At 38.8% G+C, this 21,546-nt stretch overlaps 1 protein-coding gene across 2 annotated transcripts in view; it reads right to left on the bottom strand.

The window, feature by feature from the left end:
- ROS1 (ROS proto-oncogene 1, receptor tyrosine kinase) overlaps positions 1-21,546 on the bottom strand; it is a 118,328-nt gene that overhangs the window by 41,546 nt on the left and 55,236 nt on the right. For both annotated transcript variants that reach the window (XM_059890144.1, XM_024996960.2), the window contains exons 19-31: positions 20,791-21,005; positions 20,297-20,457; positions 19,786-19,930; positions 16,788-17,050; positions 14,592-14,655; positions 13,787-13,989; positions 11,813-12,018; positions 10,476-10,759; positions 5,925-6,104; positions 3,870-4,072; positions 2,002-2,146; positions 899-1,131; positions 635-811 (exon numbers count right to left, since the gene is read on the bottom strand). In XM_059890144.1, the coding sequence (XP_059746127.1) occupies positions 635-811; positions 899-1,131; positions 2,002-2,146; positions 3,870-4,072; positions 5,925-6,104; positions 10,476-10,759; positions 11,813-12,018; positions 13,787-13,989; positions 14,592-14,655; positions 16,788-17,050; positions 19,786-19,930; positions 20,297-20,457; positions 20,791-21,005 (2,479 nt within the window). The remainder of the gene's footprint in view (positions 1-634; positions 812-898; positions 1,132-2,001; positions 2,147-3,869; positions 4,073-5,924; positions 6,105-10,475; positions 10,760-11,812; positions 12,019-13,786; positions 13,990-14,591; positions 14,656-16,787; positions 17,051-19,785; positions 19,931-20,296; positions 20,458-20,790; positions 21,006-21,546) is intronic.

Genomic DNA, 21,546 nt, shown 5'->3' with positions numbered 1-21,546 from the left:
AAACTCAATAATCTATTAAGTATGTCAATATAAAAATCAGTGTAGATTTTCCTTAGAAGTGAATTAATTAGATTAATTGATGCTTAAATTCAGTGGATCTCTTTACATTGGTTAATGCATGAAGATTTTTGAATGAAGAACTATTTAAAGTTTTCAAGCCAAGATCCAACTACTTTACAATAAACTAGTTTATCACTTACTTCTTTCCTGTTGCTATACAGTCCTTAAATGGTTGAAAGAACATTTATAAACAGATTTTAGGTTTATGCTTGTTCAGTTTTTTCCATTTTTTTTTCCATAGAATAAAACAAATTGCTACGGACTTCAAACCAGAGAACCATGCTGATAACATCTAAAGTAAGTAAAACATTATGAAACCAGTAAACCGTAATTTATACTCTTTTATGTGGAGCCTTTTAAGAGCAAATTAATCTCTCTGGGAATTTTTTCCATCAGAAATCAGTCTAGATAGCTTACCACATCCACCTGGAAAATCTGAACCAATGAATGTCGTCAAATATATCACTCATTTAATACAAGTGAATGCCCTCAAGATATTTTTTGGAAAAAGCCTTTTGATTTATTCTGTAGCATAAAACAAAGATTTGCATTAAAAGGGTACATTGAGATGTACCTTTTGGAGTTCAAACCAAAATCTGATGGGGTGAACATTTGATGGAGCCTTCCAATGTAACTGCAAACTAGTGTTCTCTGGAAGAAAGGCGTAAGGTTTCTCTGGCGAGTCAAATGTTTCCACACTGACAGGGTGACTCTCCGCACACCACATTTCCTCGGCATGGCAGGCCAGAACCTTTTAGTAAAAGAGAACAATTGCTTAACCTTTCTCGAACCTTGCTCTCGAGAGTGGTAATTAAAGTACCCAATCCACTGGCCGTACCTTTAACACATAGAGTTTTCTACCAGACAGTCTAGTAACGAGGAGAGAGAGACTTCCATCTGGATATTCACTTTGCCTTAGTGGAATCTCTGGAATGGGAGCCAGATGAGAGATTGCCACCTGATAGCGGACGGACTCTCTTGGTCCATTTGGCTTGTGAGATTCCCGCCAGGATATAACGAGGCTGGTGTCTGACTGCACGGTTGTGTTAATGAGCCAAACTGCCTCTGGTACTGAAATAAATAGCAGTGCACAATAAAGGATGTTGCAACAGCATTGCAAGATGGAAAGAAGTCATAGGGTCTTGGTTGAGGAATAAGCGTATCATGTGAGCAGAATGAATGACAGATGTTCCAAGGGAAAGCCAGCCTCTTATATAACGGTAAGCTACCAGGCTGCCTGAAAGGCTCTCGCTTATTTTTGACTAATGACTAAATCATTCTCTGACTCCAGCTCAAGGATCTGGCCAATGCTGGTGAGTTTTGTGAACGCCATCGGAGACATGTGAAAGAAATGGCATTTCCTCATCATAATCGTCACCTCTTACAACACATTTTCAGACTCTAAATCCATTTTTTTAAGGCAATGAGGTTCCATGACTTTGTATCTCAGTAGCCCTTGGTAAAATTCACATAGATCTATGGCTGATTCATGTTGAGGTTTGACAGAAAACAACAAAATTCTGTAAAGCAACTAAATTAAAACTTCAATTAAAAAATAAACAAAAATTTTAAAATTCACATAGAGAAAAAGTTTGACTTTCCTGGGTCTCACCACGTGTACAGAGGTCTGTAAACATACAGGAAGAGAGTGACACTGTGTGGTGAGACCAAAGAATGTGTTTCCAGTAACACAGAATTGGTTATGATGTTTTGCTATATAGTTGCTTTTCATTTCGATGGAATGTTATCCATCATCTTCTGGTGTTAGAGAGGAAGGATGTCATCAGAATATTCTTCTACAAACACATTTTTCTTACTAAGTTTAAAAAAACTCACATAAGAAAGATTTCTTAACATCCAGATAAAAACCGAATATAAGCTCATACATCACATTAATTGCAAAATCCCACTCTAGAAACCCACACCATGCCCATAACTCACCTCCACTTTTAGTTTTTCCCCAAATCTCTTTTCCCAGAGGTATTTGTTCCAAAGGATCTGAATAATAATTCTTTACAGCTATCTGTATCATATATGTTGAAAATGGTTGTAAACCTTCAATAAGGGCTATACTCCCCTGAAATTCCTGTAATTAATTTTAAAAAATCAATATCTTATTCTTATTTTTTGTACAAATGGGGAGAAATTATTTAATCAAAGAGAGAAAAAGGAAAAGACTCATATTTTTTAATTTATTTTTAAATCTTGGATCATGACTGACGGTCTTCATTGTCCTAATCTGCCCAGACCTGAGTTGTTTAATGTTTCCAGGAATAAATGCCAAATGATTGGCAGCCCTCAGTCAATTGTGACTTAATTATTTCATGTAGGATGTTAAATTCCCAGAGGACAAAACTGTCTTATTAGCGTTGCATTAGAAATTCAGCAGGAAGGTATTGTGAGAATGTGACACATAAGTTAATACAGTAAGCTACGTTACCTAATCATTCTTAGAAATAAAACTTAAGAAACTGAAAAGGCTCTCCTTAAACCAATGGTTCTCAATTTTGGTTATACTTTGGAATCATCTGGGGAACTCTAAGAAAACACTGAGGCCTGGGTCCCACCCCTAGAGATCTGATCACATTAGTCTTAGGTGAAGCATGTGCTCAGAGACTTTACAAACTCCAGTGAACCATCAAGGTTGAGAACCACTCACTGCCTTTGATCCTTATTAATCACTGTGAAGCCAAAATGATAGATTAGCTCTAATAAGAGAAATTCCAATGCCAGTCTTAGTCAGCCAAATGATTAATCTCTCTCTGAAACAACTCCTTTTAGAAATGTGTAAAGAAGATTAAAATAGACAAAATTCAAAAATAAATAATGTATTTTTTTAAAATAGACAAATGAAGTAACAAGAATCAGATGTACTTTCTGTCAAAGAGTACAGTGCTTGTTACCTCCAATAGATGATGGTCAATTTCACCTTTTGACTTGATCAAAATATAAGTACAAAGAAAAATACTAGAAATACATGATTCCATCACATGGAATTGGAACATTGGTGATGGAATCACTGGGTTCCATCATTGATCAGTGATGGAATGAATTGTGTCCATTCTTTCATTCAAGAAATACCTAGTAAATGCCTATACAATGGCAAGTATTATGCTAGGAATACAATGATGGATCAAAAGGTGAGTGAGTGAGTGAAGTCGCTCTGTCTTGTCGGACTCTTTGCGACCCTGTGGACTGTAGCCCACCAGGCTCCTCTGTCCATGGGATTCTCCAGGCAAGAGTAGTGGAGTGGGTTGCCATTTCCTTCTCCAGGGGATCTTCCCAACCCAGGGATCAAACCCAGGTCTCCAGATGCTTTAAACTCTGAGCCACCAGGGAAGCCTGGATAAAAAGGTAGTCCCTGCCTAAACGCACATTTCACAACATATAGAAAATAAAAATATAATGTACAATTTGTATACTAGCTATATACGAGGTACACAATAATGTTCTTTCTGTCCAATTTACTTCTTACCCTTCCATCTGTTGGGATGGCCACAAAAACAGGTCTCTATCAATTTCTGCATATAATTATATAAAATTAGAGAGCCAACAAACCCAGCTCTTTTAGGACACTCAGGGAACGGTTACTATAAGGCAATCTACCATTGGTTAGAGTTAATGTACTTCCTTAGAGCTTAACTTACTCCTAGGCAAGAGACTAGAATCCAGAATGGTTTGATGATTCAGCTCTAAAAATCAGAGTAATAGCATATTTCAGAACATTATGCAGAAAATACTTCAGCTGAGGATTTTATATCAAAATAGGGCACCTTGGGAAAAGACAAGACAACTGGCTTCAGCCTTACCAGCATTTTCTCTCTCAGTTCAGAGCTGTTCTTCATGTCAATTACTTCTTTGTAATAAACCAGGTATGTGGGAGTGGGACTGATGATGCCATCCCATGTGAGTTTTGTCCGGGCAGGTGGCAATCTGATTGTGAGGCTGGTGTTAGTGGTGTTAAGTATAGTTGGCTCTGCAATATCAGAAGCTAGAGACAGAAATGCTCTATCTAAAATAATAATAAAAATGATTAAACATATACACACATGGATAAGAGAGAAATAGCAGATTTATCTAACATCAAGGATAATGTCGCATTTCATTTTTATTTAACTGATAAGGTATGATATATTAGAGTGTTGGAAATGTTATTCTGGACAGGAAGACACTTTTTTTTCCCATGTATTTTGAAGATGATAAACGCCTGGGGGAAAGAGCAAAGTAACTGGTAATTGCTTACAATTTCCAGCAGATGGAGCTAAAGTACGCTTAATCATGTACCTGCTGCTGCTTAGTCACTTCAGATGTGTCCGACTGCGCGACCCTATGGCTTGTAGCTCGCCAGACTCCTCTGTCCATGGGATTTTCCAGGCAAGAGTACTGGAGTGGGTTGCCACGCCCTTCTCCAGGGGATCTTCCCAACCCAGGGATCGAACCTGGGTCTCCTGCATTACAGGTAGATTCTTTACCACTGAGCCTCCAGGGAATCCCTAATTATGTACCTAGACAGTAGCAAAATGGACCCTTTTTTATTTGAATAAAGCAATGAGAGTATTCTATCAATCACATTTTTCAGTGCACTCCTAGGATGAAAACTGGTGTCACCTTTAGGACTTTGATTCTACAGATATGCCTGTGTGCTCAACCTCAACCAGATATTGCACGTGCCTTTTGAATCTCTTAATGAATTATTTACCAAAATATACATTCAGCTTATTTATGAATTCTCCCATTTTTCATACTGTATAACTTACATATTTTATAACTGAATACATTTAAGCAAGGAGAGTTTCTTTTATTCATTTCTGTCTGTCTCTAAGAGGGAATGATACTGAATTTAGAATGACATTGTGACTTTAATGGAAGAGAGAACTTGAGAAAACCACTTTAGATTTGAATGTCACCCATAAGGCTATATGATGCTGTTTTTGTTTTTGGTTGGTTGGTTTTTATATTTCAAACATTTTTTATTATGACTCTCAGCAAGAAATATAGTCAGTTCCACCATAATATGATACTGCTGCCATTAAGTCACTTCAGTCGTGTCCGACTCTGTGCAACCCCATCCCTAGGATTCTCCAGGCAAGAACACTGGAGTGGGTTGCCATTTCCTTCTCCAATGCATGAAAGTGAAAAATGAAAGTGAAGTCGCTCAGTCGTGTCTGACTCTTAGCAACCCCATGGACTGCAGCCTACCAGGCTCCTCCATCCATGGGATTTTCCAGGCAAGAGTACTGGAGTGGGGTGCTACTGCCTTCTCCGCTTCGTGGGTCTAGCCCGGATAATTTGATACATACATTCCTAAAAGTCATTGCATTAAACAAAATCCAGAAGGTTTGTGGGGAAAATAGATTTAGGAGCACAACACTAGAAAACTTCATGAGTGACACATGAAATAAGCAAGATGGAAACAATAAAAATAGTAGCACACATGTACACACGTTAAATAGTTGACATATATAATACTATAATACATAAGTCACTTCACCTTGAAAAAGACCTGAAATTAAATGCAAAGCTTTCTGACACCACTGGGAAGTCTAAAATACCATCAGGGGAGACACAAGACAAAAAGAAGGGAAGTTATGTGATTGAGAAGAGAAAGAGAACAGAGAGATTGACAGGCCAAGGATTTCCCACATCTAAAGTGGTCTGCCACAGCCCAAGCCACGAGTACACATAGAGATAAACTGTGACCCAGGCAAATAGCGATTGCTGTGTGCACCAAACCCTGACCATTTGGAGCAATGCTGAGAGCACAGTGATGAGCCGGAAGGACTGCCCTGGAGGAGGAGACATTATGAGATTTTCCTGACCCTAAACTGGGAGAACAAGCTTATAAAAAAATGTGACTTTCCTACCTGGAAAAGGCTGTAGAACTGAACTGTAAACCAAAATATGTTTACTCCTTGGGGCTTCCACCTGGGAAAGGATGGCCCCATTGCTTTTCTTTGCTTGATAAATCTGTGTGCTGTCCTCTACTTTGGAGATCCAATATAGAAATTCTCCATCCACAGTCAAGCTAACAAGCATTTTTCCTGCTGATGAAAAACATAAGTGAAAGAAAGAACGTAAAGAACACAATACATAGCTGACATTTTCTGCTCTAAGCAATATATGAAAATCTTTTTTCTGATCAATTTTGAAAGTATTATTTCAGTATAAAAAATAATTTTATTTTGAGTTTTTAGCCTAAGCATTTTCCAGATATTTTCTCATCGTAGTGCCATATCAAGCCAACTTGCCATATCAAGCCCTATCAAAGCAAATACTATTATTATTAGTCTAATTTTGTAATTAGGAAACTGAGGCTTGGAGGGGAAATAATCCCCTCAAGGCTACAAAGTTATCCAAGGGCAGAACCAGTATTTAAAACTCACTTGTGGATCATCGAAAAAGCAAGAGAGTTCCAGAAAAACATCTATTTCTGCTTTATTGACTATGCCAAAGCCTTTGACTGTGTCAATCACAAGAAACTGTGGGAAATTCTGAAAGAGATGGGAATACCAGACCACCTGACCTGCCTCATGAGAAACCTGTATGCAGGTCAGGAAGTAACAGTTAGAACTGGACATGGAACAACAGATTGGTTCCAAATAGGAAAAGGAGTACATCAAGGCTGTATATTGTCACCTTGCTTATTTAACTTCTATGCAGAGTACATCATGAGAAATGCTGGACTGGAAGAAACACAAGCTGGAATCAAGATTGCCAGGAGAAATATCAATCACCTCAGATATGCAGATGACACCACCCTTATGGCAGAAAGTGAAGAGGAACTCAAAAGCCTCTTGATGAAAGTGAAAGTGGAGAGTGAAAAAGTTGGCTTAAAGCTCAACATTCAGAAAACGAAGATCATGGCATCTGGTCCCATCACTTCATGGGAAATAGATGGGGAAACAGTGGAAACAGTGTCAGACTTTATTTTGGGGGGCTCCAAAATCACTACAGATGGTGACTGCAGCCATGAAATTAAAAGATGCTTACTCCTTGGAAGGAAAGTTATGACCAACCTAGATAACATATTGAAAAGCAGAGATATTACTTTGCCAACAGAGGTCCATCTAGTCAAGGCTATTGTTTTTCCAGTGGTCATGTATGGATGTGAGAGCTGGACTGTGAAGAAAGCTGAGTGCCGAAGAATTGATGCTTTTGAACTGTGGTGTTGGAGAGGACTCTTGACAGACCCTTGGACTGCAAGGAGATCCAACCAGTCCATGCTAAAGGAGATCAGTCCTGGGTGTTCATTGGAAGGACTGATGCTGAAGCTGAAACTCCAATATTTTGGCCACCTCATGGCAAAGAGTTGACTCATTGGAAAAGACCCTGATGCTGGGAGGGATTAGGGGCAGGAGGAGAAGGGGACGACAGAGGATGAGATGGCTGGATGGCATCACCGACTTGATGGACATGAGTTTGAGTGAACTCCGGGAGTTGGTGATGGACAGGGAGGCCTGGCGTGCTGCGATTCATGGGGTCGCAAAGAGTGGGACATGACTGAGTGACTGAACTGAACTGTGTCATTTCACATCAAACAACACTGACTGAAGGGAGGTAAGAGAAGAGGCTCAGGACTCAATGCCTTGCTCAATATTTTTATCAATAATTGAGAATGAATGCAGAACAAACATATTTATCAAGTTTGCAGATATTACATGAATCATACTGTTGCTAGTGCATTCAGTGTTTGGCTTACCAATCAAAAATATCACAGCAGAATCATGAAATGGATGGAAATTTAATAGCATTTAATTTAATAACAAATAAAACATCCTAAATTCAAGGTTAAAATTAAGTCTGTAAATTAGGAATGAAAGAAATCTGGCTTAATAATCATTAAAACATAAAGAAGGCCATGAGTTCTTCAAATGGCAGGCAGCTCAAAGGCCTAATGTCACTTTCAGCTGCAGCAAAAAGAAGACCTGGGTAGTCAGAGGTCCTCTGCGCTGACCAAAACACATTCAAAGTTCAGTGAGTTATTATGGGGCAACATTTAAGAGGATTAAGCAGCTAGAGTAAAATCTCAGGAGGGTGACCAGGGCAAAGAAAGATCTAGAAGCCACACTGCCTAAGGAGTATTTATAGATACTTGAATTTTTTCCTCTAAAGGAACTGCTTAGCATGGGCTATGACAGCTGTTTGTACAGTTAAGTGGCTATCATGTGGAAAGTGACTGACTTATTCTTTGTAAATTTAAAGGTCAGAATTCAGGTCAGTGAATAGAGGAATGGGAGAAAACTTTGGTTAAACATAAGAAAAATATATAATATTTAGAATTGCACAAAAATTAAACAGATCTCTTTATAAGGTAGTAAATGCTTTATAAAAAAGAGCTCAAGGCTGTTTTTGTAAAGGAGATTCCTTCCAATATTATGTCAGCTAAATGATCTCTAAAGTCATTCTAATTTTCCAGTTTTGGGATTATGGCTTTCAATTGTGGCTTCATGAAAGACTGACTAGTTCTATAAGATAAAGGCCCGTTAGATAATTCTTGTGTATCAGATGATAAGGAAAGTTATTCTGACACTTGTTTAAATGGTCAGGAAGACTTTAATCAAGGCTGTTGTAATATTGCAATGGGGAGGGAGATGTGCACAATTCAAATACAACAATGATGACTGGGAGCAGTGGCCAACAAGGAGGGGAAGCATCAAGGGGCCGGGGCGGGGAATTCCTGCTAAACTGGCCCACTAGGATTTTTGCTAAAGGCAAGCCAAGAACATCAACAGTGGGGGATAAAGAATTGAGTCAGATACTGAGTGGGAGGTATTCTCTCTAAACTGATTTGGCAGGCTTCTTGGACTCAGCAAGGATGGACGTGCTAGGTCAAGTGTGAGGCTTAGTTTATTCACACTCCTCACAAGAGTGGAACTGAAGTTTAATCAGGGACTTCCCTGGTGGTCCGGTGGTTAAGATCCTGGACTCCATGCTCTACAGCATGAAGCACTGGCTGGACTCCTGGTGCAGGAATTAAGGTCCAGCAGGTCACGAGGCACAGATGAAAAAAAGGAATTAAAGTTTGACCAAGGAGTCTTTATATCTTTGTGAGTCTTTGTGAGTGTCTTTGTGAATCTTTTGTCACAGACTCAACAGAAGTAGTTATCCTCCTAGTAAGAGAAGTTCAAAACATTATCTCTAATCTGAAGCCCACTGAAAGTACATTGCAATTGTTTCTAGAATGCTCTGGGGCATGTCAACAAAACCATACATTCAGTTATACCACACAGACACACACACACATTTGCAGTTTCAAAATGCCCAATAGCACTTTTGGTGATGGAAATATTTTATATCTATGCTGCCCAATACAGTAACCATTAGCCACTTAATGGGTTTTGAACATTTAAAATGTGACTAGTATGGCTGAGGAATTAAATTTAGAATTTAATTTTAATTAATTTAAACTTAAATCACCACATGTGATGAGCGATTACTATATTGGATGGTGAGGACTAGAGCCTTAAGAATATATGGGGATGTTTAGGGTATTTTTTAAAATTTTACAAGTACTCCTAATTAGGAGACTACCAAATGACTTTAAAATATTTCCTCCATAAGCTTGTGAATTTCAGCAAATAGACCTGTCAAATATTGACCAAGTCACACTAAATGTGGAGGCAATGAGATCATCAACATGGAAGTGAAGTACTGGTAGGAAGATCAGGGATGCTGTAGTTAAGCCCAGTTTCAAACACCAGCTCCTGTATTAATTGTAACCCTACCGACATGTGACATTACCTTTCTCAGCCTCAGTTTCCTTATCTGTAAAACGCATATATTAATATCTACTTCACTGAAGTATTTTGAAGATCAAATGCAATAATGCATTTAGTAACCTGTTTAGAATATGTAATTGAGCTCAATAAGTTGTATTAATAGTTCTGTTAACTGTAAAATGACAAGAAGAAAAAGGTTTCCTACCGGTCCAGAAAATTATGCGAATGCCTATGTACAATTTGCCTGAACACAACTTGAAGACCACAAAAACATTTGGCATGGTTTGGAGGAAATACCATCAGATAAGATCAGATCAGATCAGTCATGTCCGACTCTTTGCGACCTCATGAATCGCAGCACGCCAGGCCTCCCTGTCCATCACCAACTCCCGGAGTTCACTCAGACTCACGTCCATCAAGTCAGTGATGCCATCCAGTCATCTCATCCTCTGTCGTCCCCTTCTCCTCCTGCCCCCAATCCCTCTCAGCATCAGAGTCTTTTCCAATGAGTCAACTCTTCGCATGAGGTGGCCAAAGTACTGGAGTTTCAGCTTTAGCATCATTCTATTATTTGTATGTGTATATATATATATATATATATATCCATTTGGGTATATGTTGAATGTAACCCCTTTTTAATGGGATAGGAAGGTTTCCCATCGCCAGTGAAGATCTACATACACACAAGTGTCTTACCAAGTGGAACAGGCAGGATGAAAACTTGCCAACACTGACATGCTTCTAGATCTGTTGCCCACATCTCTAGACCTTTGACAAAGTATATCTGTGGTTTCTTTAGGTCAGAGGTGTCAATAGTCATTGCTCCACTCAACTCAGATTCAGTCACGTTGCAAGAACATTGGCTTCCGTTTGGATGGTTTATGACTGGGGGTTGCAGAATTCGGTGCACAGTCTTGTTGATAATACTGTAGTAGAACATCTGAGATCCAGAATCAAAAACTTCTGTCCAATATAGGCGACTATTGGGGGAAAAAAAGACCCTCCAATTTAATCAGTTAAACCTACCATCACACATATCACTTTCTAATGAAGAGAAATCATTTCTAATGACTGTGGGAACAAATGCCACCTCTAGAGAGGACATGTCTCAGTGCTCAAAAACTTTCTGATGGAAAAGGTCACATGAAGTCCAGTATGTAGCATTTTCCAACAATTTCTCAATAAATGTGTTTACAACAAAAGCCTTGGACTATAATGGCCTTATAAGTGTGTGTTAGTCCCTCATTTGTGTCCGACTCTTTGTGGCCCCATGGACTGTAGCCTATCAGGCTCCTCCATCCAAGGAATTCTCCAGGCAACAATACTGCAGTGAATAGCCATTCCCTTGTCCAGGGGATCTTCCCAGGGATCGGACCTGTATCTTCTGAATTGCAGGTGAATTCTTTACGGTCTGAGTCACCAAGGAAGCCTTAATGATCTTAGGTATTGTATTAAATGGTTCGTTAAAGGCTCTAAATATGAAATACATTTGCATACTTTGCATCAACACCATCGCCATTCCTCTCTTAAGTTTGTTTCTACTTCTTAATACTAGTTACCAATCTAGTTTCAAGACAGACTATAACCATGGTAATGGCACAAACATAAGCAGCCTGAAAAACTTCCCTTCGGGTGCTGAATGGAGGTCTTAAAATTCATCTAATGAAGACATTAATTAAAGACAAATGAGCCCAGAATATCATTTACTGTGCAAAACAAACTGCCTATCTCCTGCTCATTTCCTACCACTGTCTCAATCCCCTTCCCGTCCTTACCAACTGGGGGTATTTATTAAATTCACTGGATTAAAAATACACTCCAGTTTCCTGCTGGTAGTTCTCAGTATGGATTAATTTTATATATTGGTGGTTATGGGCTCATTATTCATACATAGAATTACTTACTGTAAGTTAACATCAAGAACATTAAGCATCTTATTGTCCCATCATTGACTCTGATATTAAACCAAAGATATCACATTAAATATGTTTATGTCTATTTCATCACGATAGAAACAGATACACTTCACATACCTTAAAAAAGGATACACAGAAAAAGAAGTTATTGTTGAATTTCTGTTGCAAACTTTCAGCTTCCTGGGATATTTCACCTTGTTCTCAAGATCCATATCAAATATTTGCATTCTGTTCTGTGATTCTTTCAGCACAAAGTAGAGGTGCCTTGAAATCCAGTCAATTGTAATAAATGTGATATTGAAAACCAGTGCATCTCTGAAAATCTTAACAACAGGTAGTAAGCACAATCAAGAAGATAGTGGTCATTTTCCTCAAATCTGATGACTTTTTTTAAACATTCATATTACTTATTAACTGCACTTCTCTTTTGTAATATCAAATCTTGGTAACTCTGGATTGTGCACCGTTGTAACACTGGACCTCTTTTCACACGTGGTTAATTTCAATCACCATGGCTTCAACTGTAATCCACAGACCAGTGCTACAAATCTACATCTTCAGGCAAGATGGCTCATTGAGTTACTGATTCAAATATCAAACTACCTACTGAAAATCTTCAAATGAATGATCCCAGGAAACAGAGTGCATCACTCCACCCCCAAATCTCCTTTTCTCCTGCATTTTATATTATTATGGATTTCCAAGACTCACCTGAGGAACAATCTTGACAACTGTCATTCACCCTTGACTTCTTCCTCCCATTACTACCCATAGTGAATTAGTCCTATTTTAAATATCTTCCAAGTTTATCCTCTCCTCTCTCACTCATTGTCTCTCGTTTCCTGCTTAACATTTCCCATCTGGATTTCTGTGATAGCCTCCTGACTGCCTCCGACTTAACCTTCTTTAAGGTTATTGAGACAGGTAACAAAGAGGTCTTCCTGAAACACTAGTCGATTGCATTAATAATCCACTAAATGTCTTGAACAGCTTAATGCTGGCTTTAAAATTGACACTCAACTCCTTAGCACAGTAAAGAAGGCCCATTACATTCAGGCCCCTGCCCACCTCTTCAGCTTTAACACCTGCCTTTCACTGTGCCCCCTCACCTCCATCTCCACTCCAAGTTCCTTCTACTTGTTGTGCAGTCACCAAATCATGTTCAATTCTTTTGCCACCCCATGGGCTGTAGCCCGCCAGGCTCCTCTGTCTGTGGGATTTCTCAGGCAAGAATACAGGAGTGGGTTGCCATTTCCTTCTCCAGGGGATCTTCCCAACCCAGGGATCAAACCCGTTTCCTGCACTGCAGGCGGATTCTCTACTGCTGAGCCACCAGGGAAGACCTCCTTCTATTTACAGCTCCCCAAACAGGCTGTGACTCTCTGGTTTCCCAGACTTTGCTGATCTCTCAGCCATGCCCCACTTTCACCTGATACATCATCTTTGTACCCAAGATGTCTTTCCACTCTGCCACTATCACGACCATTCCACCCTGGGTTAAGTATCCGTTCTCTGCAGTCCCATTGCATCCTGCCCTCGGCACAGCACTTACAGTCTTCTGCCTAGCCCCTCCACTAGCTAAATTCAGTGAATGCCTACCACAGGCCAGGCATTGTGCCAAGTGCCTTCCAAGGCTTAGCTCATTAATCTTCACCCTAAGATGAGGGACTATGCAACCACAGTGGTTAAAGAAACTGCTGACGGTCACAGATCTAGCATGTAATAGAGTCAGAATTAAACTCTAGCTTGTCAGATTTCAAAGCTCACCCTCTTAACCACTATGCAACCCTGTCTTCCTTATCTTAGACTAATGCAAGACTGGATTTGCTCAAAGACAGTGACTATTTTTTTTTTTTTACCTCTATCTCAGGTAACACAGTGCCTTAAACCCACTGTTTGCTAAATTAAGCCTGAATCACATTTGCCCCAAATATAACCTGAAATCATTTGTAACTAAATAATTGTACAACACCTGTCTTTTTCAGCCATTCTAATCTTAATGTCTCAACCACTGGCCAGTCATTTTAATCACAGGTTTGTGTGATAGGCAGATACTCCACTTTCGTTCAAAGGAATTACATAGCAAAATACCTCAGTGCTGGACCGGTTGTCCATCCTGAGGAGGAAGAGGGAGTCTCCCTGAGCACAGTACCCCACTGCATCATCAGCTGTGTAGCCCATGGCACCGACATCGCCTTCTGCCGAAAACGTCCATGTGACCTGATTTCGATCCATATCTAACAAAGCTATCTTGTTGTCAACAAGAGTTATGAGGTATGGAAATGGGTTAATTTCTAAAAACAAACATGTAGATAATATGTATGAGAAAAAGAACTTTAGCAAAACCCCTTGTATCAGACCATTTTGAAACCCATGAGTCTCTGGGCTCATGGATTACACCTATACCTGTTTCAGTGGAGACTGCCCAGGCACTCTAAGCCTAGGTTTATATAAGCAGGTTAGGTGATGATAAAAGTCGATTACTTTGTTTGACTTTAATTTCAGCTCAGAGATAGTACGTGGGTATCCCTGAGAATACTAAGGGTCAAAATGTTTTTAAATCACTAGAGAGAGAGTGAAGTGAAAGTCACTCAGTCATGCCTGACTCTTTGTGACCCCATGGACTGTCCATGGAATTCTCCATGCCAGAATACTGGAGTGGGTAACCATTCCCTTCTCCAGGTGATCTTCCCAACCCTAGGGATCAAACCCAGAGCTATTAGGGAAGTTCCTGATAATTAAATCACTAATTGTTATTAATATTTGATAATCAAATCAAATTTATATTATATAAAATTAATATACTATTAATACTTTTATAAAAATTAATATTGATATTTTATAATTAAATCACTAATTGTTATTAACATTTGTACAGGTTTCAGATAATAAATACCTGATGTTTTGGACTTTACTATGTCAGAAAATGGTCCAGGTCCTTTGGATGTGAAGACTCGAACCTAAAGAAAGAAAAGAATATAAAGCAGTGCCTTCAGAAGTGTCCTGAGTGACAATAATTGAGTTCTGAGACTGATAAATTATTGAATGCTTCATTTCAGAGTTATGGGATACGTTATGAATAGTTTCAGTTAGTCACATCTAAGTATACAGCAATAAACTATGAGGAAAAATATTGTCCTAAACTATGATTTCTAGGGCTTTTTTGTCCAGAAAAGTACAAAGTAATGGCACAAATCCCTATTGCAGAAGATCTAAAGTTTTTTAAAAAGGTTTTTAGCTATTTCCAAAATTAAGTTACATGGAATATTTAACAGAAACAAAACTATATAGATTATGGTAAACTTCCACTTATCATGAAATCAACATGAAGTTTCAGATAACTAAATTTCCTGTACTTTTTAAAAAGGGGATTTATGAAAAGAAAATAGTAATTAACCCTCATGTTTGAAAATGAATAGTGTGTTTCAAACCACTTTTACATAGATCATCTCCACAACTACTGAGAGTAGAAACTGGACAAAGATCCTCATCAGGGTAGGTAACCCAGCCAAAAGGACACAGGGAGGGACTGGCATGAGAACTAAGTCTTCTGAGGCCTGTGTGCATTTCTTCCCACTGCGCCACATTGCATTCCAATAGCAACATTTTTTAACAATTTTTATTAAATGTCTTTTATTATATAATAATTATTTCCACTTCCAAACCTTGCCTGTGTACTATAGCCTATGAGAAAATTGCCGTCCATAATGATGACCTGGAAAAGACAGATCCTCAAGGGTTGTCTCAATCAACAAAATATTGGTTCATTTTTATTATACCTCTATTAAATCAATTCTACTGTATTCTATTTATTACTATCTATCCCTGGTGTGTGTGTGTGTGTGTGTGTAATGTGGTGCATGTATATATACACATATTTTTATATATATCAAGCAGGCTTCACTTTTGTACTGGACTATTCAAGTAAAACTCATGCCTATGCATGTGTGTCACTTTGCAAAGTTCTGTGCTGAGATCTGAACAACTATAACCATATAGCTCAGCAGTAAAGAATCTCCCTGCCAATGCTGGAGACGTGGGAAGAGCCCCTGGAGGAGGAAATGGCAAGCCACTCCAACATTCTCGCCTGGGATATCCCATGGACAGAGAAGCCTGGTGAGATACAGTCCACAGGGTCACAAGCGAGTCGGACACAACTGTGAGGCTAAACAACATCAACAAACCATAGAGGCAAGTACACTTAACCAGAATATTTGTTTAATTGGAACACACATAATTCTTAACAAATAAGAATGTGTATTATCTCTCACTTTTATGTATAATTTTTATTAGTATATATTAACCTATTATAAAAATAATTGTTGAATTAAAATTTTATAAAAATTAAATAGATCTTCTGGAAATCACAAATCTCTAAAACTCTCCCCAAAAGGATGGAAAATAACTCTAAATATGCACAACCTTGTCACTAGTCTGATACATAATGAGGATGTAAAAATCATCAAGCCATCTACCATAAGGGGAAAGCTTTGTCATATTAAATTAAAAATGCCCAAACAGGTGGCAGTAGCTTTTTCCTTTTGACTCCTACTCTCTTTCACTTTCTTCTCTCTCAGCAGCCAGGTGAAAAATGTGAGATGTCAACTACCTAGACCCTCAGCTTTTATTTCCTTCGATAACTGGAAGTAAGGGCATCCCCACTTGCTGGATGCCTCCCAGGAATTGATGTGATGTGATGTGATGGAGAGGATTCTAGGAGCCAGACCAAACAGCACACTACTTCCCAACCACACAGCTCTGGTACCTCACCGATGCACCCAGGGACATGGCTTTTTCTTCACAGATGATGTGAAGATCGAATGAGATAATCAATATAAAAGCACCTACCGTGATACATGGCCTTTAGTGATGGAGCCAAAAATAATGATTTGTTCTGAATCTGGAAGCAAGAAAGTGTCAGGATGTCCTTTATCCTAGCTGTACCCTCTCCCTGCTTTATATTTGCTGCCCACTTGACCTCTGTGAGTACAGCATACATCAGGTTATTAACAGAGCAGACTTCTTAACCTGGTCCTTTAATCCACTCTCTGTTTACACTAAGACCCCCGTATCCCCATTTTCACTCTCGTACCTGGAAGGCAACACTGTACCCAGGACTCATGCCCTCAAGTTGAAAAGACATCACTGAGGGAGTGACACTGACAGCAATCCAGTCTTCAACTGTTTTGTTTGTGTCGTTTTGGTTGGATATTTGGTAGAAAATTTCGAATCTTGTCAACACACCATTTTCATACTGAGGCTTATTCCACCTAAATTCCACCACAACTACATTCTTGTTACGGTGTTTTTCACTTGGTAATATAAATATTCTGGGATTCTCTGGTGCTGATGGAACTGAAAAGCAGAGATACAGGGCAGAAAAGAGTATAAGGTCAACTTCTATCACTCACGATGAGGGTACGGAGCAACACAGTAATAAATATTTCTCATTCCAGACAGTTAAGGTGCATCTATCTTGTCCTTAAAGATCTTCTGGAGAGAATATGCCATAGATTTCTTCAGGAACCTATCCTGATATTTCTGCTAGTCTTCCTTTTCTCCAACCCAAATCCTGCTTACTATGATTGAGGCTCATCTTTCTAGTCTGTGTTTGTGTACATGGAAGCTGGCTAGTTCTCCTTATAAAATACAATATTTACTCTCATTCTGGAGGTGGAAATGGCAGTCTCCATTGGAAGGAAGACACTATCTCTACCTAGATTTTAGCCAGTTCAGGGTATAAAATAAAGCATATCCTGGGTCCAGGTCATCTCATCTTGAACCCTCTCTAAGAGTATGGCTTGACTGTTGCCATTTATTCTAGAGCCAAACCAAGCAACTGAGCCTCTCACAGTCCTTTAATTAATTTCTCTCTCTGTGTGTATGCCAATCAAGAGAAACTCTTCTGCCCGTTTTCCAAGTCGTGCCATCCAAGACAGTCCTCTTCTTTCTCAGGACTCCCCCACAAGGTCTTCTCTCTGTCATTCCAATCCCCTTGCTCCTTAATGTTCAGCCCTCACATCATTATCCAATCCCCAGGCCTTCTTAGATTGTACGTACATGGGATAAACCTCTTCTTGCTTCATCCCTTAGAACCCAGCTAAAGTCTCCACTCCCCGAAGGAAGGCTTTCCCTGGCCACACCAGTCCACAAGCACGGCCCTCTCTTAAGAATGCTTCACTTGATAGAGGTGAAGGTTTTGTGGCTTGTTTATTCGCTCTATGCTATTGCTAGTCAACTGTCACTGTCTCATTTCTATTATTATTAGCAGTATCTGTGTTTTTCTCTCTGTGTCTTTTTTAACTTTTTCCCCCAGCTTTATTAAGATATAATTGATATACAGGCTTCCCTGGTGGCTCAGACAGTGGCAAAGAATTCTTTCCTAGGTGGTAAAGAATCTCCTGTAATACAGGAGATCCAGATTCAATCCCTGAGTCAGGAAAGTCCCCTGGAGAAGGGAATGGCACCCACTGCAGTATTCTTGCCTGGAGAATTGCATGGACAGAAGAGCCTGGCAGGCTAGAGTCCATGGGGTTGCAAAGAGTCGTATACGACTGAGTGACTAATACTTTCAATAGACATATAACGTTTAGGTTTACGGTGTACAGTGTGATGGTGTGATACACACATATATATTGCAAAATGATTAAGGTCAATTAACACATCAACTTACATAATTATAATTGTTTGATGTGGCAATAATATTTACTATCTACTCTCTTAGCAACTTTCAGGTATATGATACAGTATTGTTGACTACAGTTACCATGATGTACATTGATCCCCAGAACTCATAACTGTTTTATGAGCTTCATCAGAGAAAGAGAGAAAGCACCTTTTCTTGATCCTTATTAAATCCCCCCAAATCTAGTAGAGGACCGGCACATGGTAAGTCCTTAATAAATATTTGTCAATTTGAATAATTTCCAACTATATTATAAATTTCCCCCAAGGCAAGTGCCAAATCGTATCATTCTTCCTTATTCCTGAGTACTGAAGATCCGTTGGTCTCAGTGCATCCCCTGATGGATGCAGTCAAGTCCATTTCCACAGAAGAATTCTACCAAAGCTAACATCCCAAGACAATCTCAAAGAGTGCACACCTGGATCCAAACACTAACTACTCCAGAACCTGCCCAGGTTCCACTATGCTCCTGTTATGAGACTCATGAATAAATACTGCTGATAAAATCTTAACAGTTAAAAAAAAATGCAATGGCAAATGTATTTCTATGTTTATTGAGCTCTTACTGCCTGCCAGGTCCCATGCTGGGAAGTTTATATAAATTAAATTAACATGATATGATCATTTGCCAATGTTTACAAAAATGACTGAATGGAGATTTGAAGAAACTAGAGTGAAAAGTTCAGAGTAAGCCCCAGCCCCGCCACTTACCAACTCTTACATGGGGCAACTTCTAGGCTTAACATAACATAATAACCTGCTAAGAGATTGTTATCTCTTAGCATAACGGAGATAATAACACCTGTTCTACCTACAGCAGAGCTATGTAAGGATCAAATAAATGATACAATGATGTTTCTGACACATGATAGGGATGTAATAAATGTTTAATAAAGAAATGATACATATAAATGTACTTTGTACATTTTTAAGTGATATACACATGTAAAGATGTAGCTAATTTTCTTTTTAAAAATATATTCCAAAGAAAAACATTTTTTTAAAAGTTTAGACATCGGTTGTTCACCTACAGAAGATTCTGAATTACCATCTGTAAGAACACTTCCTGGTAAACCTGCCTTCCAGGAAATTTTTACATTCTTAAATCCCCTTTGTCCTTATGAAGCATTTTACAAATAACCTGAAATTTTAATATTTCTGCATTACATACATACATCATCACAGTCAAGTGAAACAGTCTTTAAGGAATCTGAAATATTATTTCGAAATGAATTATGCAGATTTAATTGTGCTATTCTAATCCCCAAAAAGTGACTGAAAGAGTATTGAATCTAAATACATCTACACAAAACTAAAAATTATTGTTAAAAATGATTAATTATCCATTCTAGATCATGGAAAGCAAGATTTTACCTTTTCTAAAAAGAGATTTTAGCCCCTGTACCTGTTTCGGGTGTTCGGAGTGATAGAGATGTTTTGGGACCCTTTCCCCAATAGGTATATGGAATGACAGAGAGATTAAATAAGGCGTAGGGCTCCAGCCCTTCCACAGTAAATCCAGGTTTAGATTGTTGTTCACTAGCCAGGAGCTAAAATAGAAGCACAAATATTATTTTCTTAGGAAAAGAATCATAACCTTTTTTTTTTCCAAATTACAATCTTTAAACTTTGGTCCACATGAAAGTTAACCTTGCAGTTTTGGAAATGCTAATGTTGGTCAGTCCATGTTGTTCCACAACACTAGTGTATGTAACACACGAATGGTTAACACTAACCATACAGCAATCAGAGACAAGCTGTAAAACAGAATGCTCAGGAGTAATCTTTATAACCAAATGCTACAGAACAGCGAGGGAGATGGACTCAGCTAAGAAAGTGCAAATCAGTATAGGCAGGCCTGATGAAGATGGTACAGTCTGTTTGAAAACTAGAAGTTACTAGAACCAATGCCATACCTTAGAATGAGCACTAAATTCCACACTGTAGAAAATGATGCCCCAATCCACTGCTGGGGGAGCATTCCAGAGGATGTGAAATCTCGAAGCATTTCCTTCAATCATAAATGAAGACTCTGGAATGGCATCTGGGATAACCTTAGGGGTAAAGGAAAAGTTCCCTATGGGATGAAAGAAAGAACAGAGAGAAAAAAAAGGGGGGGGATTATCAATTATTGCAGACACATGGAATATTAATAAAAATCACTGATAATTAGAACCAAAATAAAATTTTTCCTTCCTTTAATATACTCTGAAAATCATCCTTTTCTGACTGTTTCAGGCTGTAAATTTGGGTTAGGAGTTAAAAGGATTGCAAGCAAATCAACAGAAACTACTAAAGCCTTTTTTCCCTCTTAAAACATAATTTTAAAGGAAAAAAAAAAACCCAACCTTAAAATTTATTTAACAGAAAGTATGGAGAAGAGAGGGTAAGCAGGAATAAAATATCGTACCTGGCAGAGGCTTGAGGGATGTCTGAACAATTGTGAACTGATTAAATTTGGCTGGTTCCAAAACAGAGACGCTGGTCCTCTGACCGATTTCCTGAGCTGTGATAATCCGAAAACCATTGATCCAGAACAGCCGACCACTGTAGTACATCAGTGCATTCTGGGAAATGTCGGAGGTGCTCCAGGCTGCGAATTCTGTGATGGTGGTATCCCCAGCACTGCTGAAACAGGACACCAATTAGCGTGTGTGTCTGGAGTGGGATAAGGGTTGGTACATTCAAGTAGAGAATTCAAGAGGAGAGACTGTGTGTTTGTTTAGTGTGTGTGTTTGAGAACAAACTTTGCGACAATAATTCTCGTTATTCTTAATTCTATGTAAAGTTGACTTTTTGCATTTTTTTCAGGAAGTATTCCTAAAGTAGATTTTCCAGGGCTTTCCTTACGAACGTGATATTGCAATAGCAAGTGTTACACAGATCTTAATAAATCCTCATGATTTTTCGTAATAACCCCACATCGAAGGCACAGCCCACTGATTGGTTTCTCCTCACTGCCTTCCTCTTGTTCTTGGTTAGTCATACTATTTACTCACCAATCTTTATTCTAAGCTGTTTGATCCTTCGCTTTATACTATTCACAACTGTCTGTTGCTTCATTGATACTTACCAATTTCCACAGTTTAGTCCAAATGCTCTGTTTCAGACCAGGGAATTCAAGTAAACAGAATGTCATTTAAAACTGCTTTTAAAGTTTTTTCTC

This window comes from Bos taurus, chromosome 9 (assembly GCF_002263795.3).
Source record: "Bos taurus isolate L1 Dominette 01449 registration number 42190680 breed Hereford chromosome 9, ARS-UCD2.0, whole genome shotgun sequence".
Taxonomy (NCBI): Eukaryota; Metazoa; Chordata; class Mammalia; order Artiodactyla; family Bovidae; genus Bos; species Bos taurus.
This window is presented reverse-complemented; position numbering and strand designations above follow the sequence as displayed.